This window comes from Arachis ipaensis, chromosome B06, assembly GCF_000816755.2.
Source record: "Arachis ipaensis cultivar K30076 chromosome B06, Araip1.1, whole genome shotgun sequence".
NCBI classification, from domain to species: domain Eukaryota; kingdom Viridiplantae; phylum Streptophyta; class Magnoliopsida; order Fabales; family Fabaceae; genus Arachis; species Arachis ipaensis.
In genome coordinates, this window is record NC_029790.2 from 126,580,851 (window position 1) to 126,588,347 (window position 7,497).

Below are 7,497 nucleotides of genomic sequence, written 5' to 3' on the forward strand. Positions count from 1 at the left end.
ATCCCAAAAAAAAAAAAATTTAAGTTCACGTCACTTGAAATTCATTTTAACTATTAATTTTCAACAATTTATTAAATTAATATAAAAATAAATTACCAAGAGTTAATAATTAAAGTGCACTTTAATTAAAATAAATTCAAAAGTACAAAAATGAAAGAAAATATACTTTCTTAGTAAAAAACTCTTTATAATATTCCGATAGTCTTAAATAATAAAAAATGATAATTAATCAATAATTATAAATTTTTATATCCTATTCCACAATCAATCAAATGATTTAAAAGTTCATTAGATCACGTCGGTTTATCGGGTTGGAACACCACTAAACAAATTGGAGGGATTAGATGGAATTGGTCCCATTATTTGCTATGCTTTTTTCATATTGAAATAATGAAATCCATTAAAAAATTCCACCTGCTTCCATTACAGGCCATTTCATCTTTTGCAAATAATAATTTATTTATTAATTAACCCAAACAATGCCTTAATAGATAGTAGTAGCAGTCCGAAAAAGGAGAGTATGCGATGTACACTTGGCAAAGTTCTACAATTCCACGTTGCAATATATATCACACTCTTTTTCTCCATCTTTGTTACTCTTTTCCTCCCCTCGTTTTTTTTCCTCTGTCGCTCTTGCCAAATCTCTATTCACTCTTCTGTTAAAAACTTGAAACTCTTCTCTCTTTCTCTTTTTAGGGTTTCTTTTTTAGGATTCCACTATCTAGATTCCAACTGCAGATACTATCTGCAGTCGATTCTTCTCCCCAACCTTTTACATCTTCCTGATTCTTTGATCCCCCGCTAGCTGCCACATTTTTCTGCTTAATTCGATCTGATCCTTTTCATCTTGGATCCGAAAACCCGAACCATCAGCACCTGTTTTCGCACTTTTATCGCAGTATCGCATTCAATTTTTTCCTAGAATCGATGTTGCATTAGCTTAGAGAGTTGAACGTTCTATCAGGTTTTGATTCTCGTTCTTCCCTTTCGAAGGAACCAAAGCTTTTGTGTTTTATTTATTTTCGAACATTTTACTCGATGGTTTCACTAGAAATAATGTTTTAATGGGATGTTATTATCGATTAATAGTGGTTGTGATTATTGTCATCACATTGTTTTGGTTTTAGTCTTCGTGGATTTGTGAATTGGTGAATTTCCTTTCCATGAAACAAATTTATTTATTTATCTTCTAATTATCCCTTTACGCCTCCTGAAGAAACCAGTTTAAAACACGTATAGATTGAATGTGATCCAGGGAGAACGTATAGTATGAATGCTTATTGTCAGATGATAATGATTGGTACCATTTTTAGCGCGACTTACTGGATTGAATCTGAGTTGTGGATTTGCGAATCGATGAATCTGTTGTTTTCCATTTCTTTTTTTGTCCACGTTTTCATTAGCTTAAATCATAGTCGAGATTTGTGAATCTTTGGGTTGATTTAGTTGTTCTGTGTGTGAATTGGCAGGTTGGTCGTTTAGATGGTATGCAGCAGTTGTGTAAGGTCTTTGGTTGTTCAAGCTGGAACCTTTGCCAAACGAGTGAGAATAAACAACACTAGGAAGAGTTTGCTAGCTGTCCCTAGTATTTCTTATTCTCCTATTCGTCAATTTAAGACATTCACAGTGATGATGGTGGATACGGGTTCCGTGTCAAGAAGTGCTGGTTCCCTTGTGGATATGATGCCAGAGAAAGATGATGATGGCCGGTTTGCAAGTGGAGGGTGGAAAAGGTGAATGTGATACACAGAAACTTGCTTTCAATGATTTGTGTTGACATGTTGAGAAAGTATGTATTTCTTGATAATTGTAGATGGAATATAACCTGTAGTCTGGGGTAACCATCTTGGGGAAACATTTGGTCAAGTTAGGATGGCAGCATCTAACTTGGATTTGGATTCCTGTATGACTGTACATTTAAAAGAATTAAGATTTTTTGGGAGAGTCAGTTTTACGTTCTAATAGAGTGATTCGTGTGTTTATTCGGAAGTGAAAATTAATCAGATTTACTTTTGCTTGGTCATTTCAAAGAGAACTTTCCTTTTGCTGATGTCAAATTACCAAAATATGATTGCCAATTCTCTAAGTTGTGTGTGTTTGATCTTTAGATTGAAAATAAATCACCTTTCTGATTTAGTATGAACTTTGTTCACTAAAACAGCTTTTTAAGCTTTTTTTAGTGTTATACACATAAGCATATCAGGGAGGGTATTCAGGTAACATCACTGCCAAAATTAACCTTTTGGTGGTATTCTTAGATTGCGAACAGTTTGGAGGTTTGAATCAAGATATGCAAAATTGCAAATGGATGTTATACACATAAGCATATCAAAGGCAGTAACAGAGTGATTTCATGCTAGGGGAAGAGATTTGGAGAGTGCAGTCCCTTGATGAGACCTACAAATTGATCAAGTCATCATGTTGATATGTTGGTTTTTCTACATTTGTTTTAGAGAAATATACGGAAAAAGTTGGAGGGAAGAAAAGTAGAAGAGCCATGAGAGAAATTATCTCTTTGAAATGTCCTTTTATATGATGAAAAATAAAAGTCATTTAAATGAAGTGAATAGGTTGCAAAGGACTTGGAGGATAATCCTCCTTAACCTAAGAGCAAAATGCGAAATTGCTGCAAAGCCTTCATTCCTACCTGGTGGGGAACTGGAGGGAAAATCACGAAACCACACATGTAAATAAAACACCAGATGGGAAAAGTTTCCTTATCCCTCAATACTTTTAGGGAAAGCACCTTGAAAAGGCCTTGTCCTTTTATTTTGGAAGGTAATCATTTACATTATGGATGAATCTTGAGTTTTAATGACAAGTTACTCAAGCAATCATGGAAATTGTTAAATTCCTAATTCTTCTCAATAGCCCTTGTTATTCTGTTACTTAATCCATCTTTATTGAATGTTAAATTTTGTTCTGAATTGTGCTTAAGGGATAACATTAATGAATAATTTAAATTTGCTTGATTCACCGGATTTCATGTCTTGGTCTCTGACTTTTCCTATCTATATTGTATTATGCTGAAACAGTTCTTACTTCATTGTGTTTTCAATTGGCAGTGAGGATGGAAGGCTGAGCTGTGGGTATTCAAGCTTCAGAGGGAAGAGAGTAACGATGGAGGATTTTTATGATATTAAAACATTGAAGATTGGTGGTCATTCAGTATGCTTATTTGGAATATTTGATGGTATGATTTTCCTGCATCATTACTTGCTTGGAGATCTTTGCTCTCGATGATTATATTTGATAATCAATTATGTGACTGTTGTAATTTAACAAAAAAAATTTCAAATACCGTACAGGTCATGGTGGTTCTCGTGCTGCAGAGTATTTGAAAGAGCATCTCTTTGATAATCTCATGAAGCATCCAAAATTTTTTACTGATGCCAAATTGGCTATAAGTATGTTCATACTAAGTTGATTTTTTTTATTGTTCTGGAACCAATTTCATGCTAAAAATGATTTTGGTTTTCAATAATCTGGTTTTGCTATTATTAACTTATGTAACCCTGCAGGTGAAACGTATCAAGGGACTGATTCTCAATTTCTGGATTCTGAAAAAGACACTTTCCGGGATGATGGCTCTACTGCTTCAACCGCTGTTTTAATTGATAACCATCTCTATGTTGCTAATGTTGGAGATTCTAGAACTATAATATCGAAGGCTGGTAAAGGTACTATTAGTTGACCTATTTATGATTTCTTTTGATTATAGTCAGTATTGAACATAATACTGGATTTGGTGGGATATAAATTCTGATATTTGTTGCGTTGCAACTTTTCATAATATTTGTTTAATATCAGCCTTTTTTTTCTTTTCTTCTTCTAAATAAGAAAAAAAAGTTTCCATATTCTGATGATGAAAAGTGTACTTCAACTATAGAGGTCATTTGGAAGATATTCTTTGACAAGGCTATTATATGATTCTATGCTTTAGTTTCATGTTTGTTTCCATTTGAATGCATTTTAGTGATTGGTTATGGTGTGATTCATTAAGCCAACTGTTACTATGTTTGGCAGCAATTGCTCTCTCTGAGGATCATAAGCCAAACAGAAGTGATGAACGGAAGAGAATTGAGAATGCTGGGGGTGTTGTCATGTGGGCAGGTGAGATGTGATATTATCAGAATACAAACAGCTTCTTTAAGTTGTTCTTAATAATCTGCTTCTGGCACCATTTGCTCTACTCTAGAATGGGGATGGTCGCTCTTTGATGATCATATTATATTCATTGTCCTTGACCAGTGCTGACATTGGAAGCTTGCATAGGCTCAGTGTTGAAACAGTTTTGAATGGGTTAGGGTTTAGTTGCCAAGTTGGTGTAAAATATAAATGGTGTTATTGTGCTAGGGTGGTGGACATGCCAAATATTTTGTTGCCTTTTACCTGTAAAATGTGTTTAACTCTTGTAATCTTACACGAGAATACAGAACATTATAGAAGTTCTCTGATTCAACCCTTAATCAATTAAGTTTTCTTTTGCAAGTTTTGGACAAAATTTAAGACCTTTAAGTGTTAAATGAGATCAATGTTATGGGCTTTGTGGAGTTAGGATAAATAAAATATGTTACATGTTCCATCTTTTATGAAACAAATTTATAGATGAAGTAAACATATTATTATTGAAATCATATTGATGTATTCAAGTAGTATCCACGATTCCATGTTCACAACTTGTACTATATTGGAATGGTATTTATTTTCACTGTAAAAGTGGGCCTGCTATCCAAGGGATGGAATTTGATCAATCAATTGAATTAGTTTGGGGGAACTGATATTTACACGTGTTTTTGTTTGTCAGGTACTTGGAGGGTAGGAGGTGTCCTAGCAATGTCTCGCGCCTTTGGCAATCGTATGTTGAAGCAGTTTGTTGTTGCAGAACCTGAGATCCAGGTGATCCTTACTTACCTTGAGTAATTTCCTGCGATCGTTCACTCTAATAATAATTTTAATAGCATGGATGCAAAATCCTAATATTAAATGTATATTATGTTTCATGAGGCCCTCCAGCAGAAACAATTAATTTTTGAATTTTACAAGGGGGTAACCTAAATTTTTAGCATTGGACAATCAAGTCAGCCAGTGATGGGTTGTCTTGACCTTAAGTTTAGCTCACGTTATAATTTAAATATGCCCTACATTTTACTGATGTTTAGGGAGCTGATTTTTTTTATTTCTTATTTTTATTAATTTTCGTAACAATAAAAATGCATAAAGTTGTGGAAAAGATGGCAACATTTAGGAAATAGAGAGGTAGCTTAATGCAGATGACCTGGAGTGTTACCCCCTGCGAGTGGAGAGGTTTCCTGCTACTAGATTAATTAGAACCCTTAGAAACATGGTAATATTGCCATGTGCTAATCTTATCCTAGGGTTTAGGAAATAGGAAAAGAAAAAAGGTTATAATAAGGGAAGGGTTATAGTAAATACTTTGTACATAGTTGAAATCCGGTGTGTATAATTTGATGACAATAGACCAGCTGTATCTCGTCAGTAAAAGGGGAAAATTTTCCTCAATTGGTTCCAGCTTTCAAGCTTAGTATGTTGTGTATGATTTGTTCACTTCTGGCTGCGTTGTAAACAAAATGTTTAGACGGAGGGAGGAAGAAGAAAACTCAGAATTACAAAATTGTACAGTTGGAATAATAGTATTATACTTTCTGATCCATAATAACCATCACTTTAAAAAATTGTTACATTCTTTGATCGATGCTTGATATCCAAAAAAAATTATAAACAGATTTGCTCAATCTTCTCTGATTCTGAATTGATAAAATGTACCCAATCCCTCTCTCCCTTTGGTAACTATTCAAGTTCTCAATCCTAGTTACATTTTCCATTTGAGATGTTAAGCATGGTGTTTCTATTTTAAGACAGTTGTGCAGCTTTTGATAATTTGATTTATTGTGAAGTTCTTTTATTTGTTCTTCTACTTTGATAATTTGCTAATTTGCTTAGTCTGAAGATTTTGAGAATTAAATTCATAGTCTGGTTTATTTTCAGGACCAGGAGATAGATGAACAAACTGAATTGCTGATTCTTGCAAGTGATGGACTTTGGGATGTAGTACCAAATGATGTAAGCTGTCCTCCTTTTGTATTCATCTCCACATACTTTATGCTGTAAATTCTTTTCTAATCAGGCAGGTGTGGAGCATCCTGATAGTTTATATAGGTGGTAAAAGAATCGGGGTTAAAAAATGAGTATACAGTTGCCTGTTTCAGTTAACTATTACTGAACCTGTCATGAAATACCATGTTTTGACTTTTGAGCAATAATGTTTGATTGACTATAAAGGATTACCTATCATAAAATACTAAAATTAGAAGATAAGGTCGGAGGGGAATGATTAAACAAATAGTATATTCTGTACTGAGCTGTTGAGTTGTGACCTCTTCGTCCTTGCCCTTGTATGCTATGCTCTCTGGAATGTAGCGAGAGTGATGGGAGATACTGGCTGGTTATTGAAGCTATAAAGACTGGAGTTAGAGTGTTTGCTTTATCTAAGATTTATTGTTTGTCCGGTAGAATGGAACCAAAATCTTTTGGTTATTCATTTAAACCGACCCATCCCCAACCTTTCTCTCTCAACGATGTGTGATTATTGTTCTGCCTGAAGTCACCTGTCTAATGTTTGTTCGCAGGATGCCATCGCTCTTGCTTGCACAGAAGAGGAGCCTGAGGCAGCTGCTCGTAAGTTAACAGAAGCAGCATTTTCTCGTGGCAGTGCAGATAACATTACATGCATTGTGGTGCGCTTCCATCATGACAGAGCAGAACCCATTGGTACTGACAAAGTAGATGCCATTGTTCCTGACAAAGTAGATACTGCTGTTCCTAACAAAGTAGAAGTGGCATCAGCTAGTGTCAAGCAAGAGAGGAACAAAGCAGATGCCACTGTTCCTGACAGAGCAGAAGCGGCATCAGCTAGTGTCAAGCAAGGGGAGTCTACTTGAAAAGCGCAAATGAATTGTTTAGATCTTTTGGGGGTAAAGTCGAATGAACACCGAGGTGAGGATATGCATGGTGGCTCACTGTGCATGACAACAAGCGATTTGTTTATTCATTAGTATTTGTAATCTTAGTCTCGTGTATTCTGATTTTGGTTTTATGATCTTTAAAACTGGTTGCAGCATTTGTCCATATCTATTTAAGTTTATTGTTGTAGAGGCATCAATTTGGTATTTTGTTTTGATCTAATAAATGCAGTGTGCATTTTTTCTCTCTTTTAATGGGTGATTGGAGTTCCCTAAATTGCATGGTTATCGTTTCTTTCCCTGGTACCTTGATTGTAGTGGTATGATCGATCTTCTCTCCAGATTCCTAAGTTAATTTGTTTTCATTAACGTGTGAAAAATAGCGGTTTTTTTTAGTTAAGTAATTTTTTATTATTTTAAACTGAAAAGAAAATTACAAATATAGGCGTTACGTTATGTTTTGGTAATCAGTGTGCGAATATGAATTTTAAACACAAGCATAGTCAGCAAAAAT

At 34.7% G+C, this 7,497-nt stretch overlaps 1 protein-coding gene across 1 annotated transcript; it reads left to right on the plus strand.

Moving 5' to 3' along the window:
- On the plus strand, nt 577–7,238 carry LOC107605249 (probable protein phosphatase 2C 76). The gene is made up of 9 exons (XM_016307055.2): nt 577–964; nt 1,470–1,733; nt 3,066–3,193; nt 3,309–3,407; nt 3,522–3,680; nt 4,027–4,113; nt 4,808–4,899; nt 6,010–6,084; nt 6,651–7,238. The coding sequence occupies exons 2-9, from the start codon at nt 1,483–1,485 to the stop codon at nt 6,960–6,962; spliced, it is 1,203 nt and encodes a 400-aa protein (XP_016162541.1). The 5' UTR covers nt 577–964; nt 1,470–1,482; the 3' UTR covers nt 6,963–7,238.

What these genes read in the sequence shown, in the direction of transcription:
- LOC107605249 (XM_016307055.2), top strand. Translation starts at nt 1,483, where the DNA reads ATGGTATGCAGCAGTTGTGTAAGGTCTTTGGTTGTTCAAGCTGGAACC. An exon ending in TTGCAGAACCTGAGATCCAG is followed by an intron (nt 4,900 to 6,009) that starts GTGATCCTTACT and finishes GTTTATTTTCAG; the next exon opens with GACCAGGAGATAGATGAACA. An exon ending in GGGATGTAGTACCAAATGAT is followed by an intron (nt 6,085 to 6,650) that starts GTAAGCTGTCCT and finishes GTTTGTTCGCAG; the next exon opens with GATGCCATCGCTCTTGCTTG.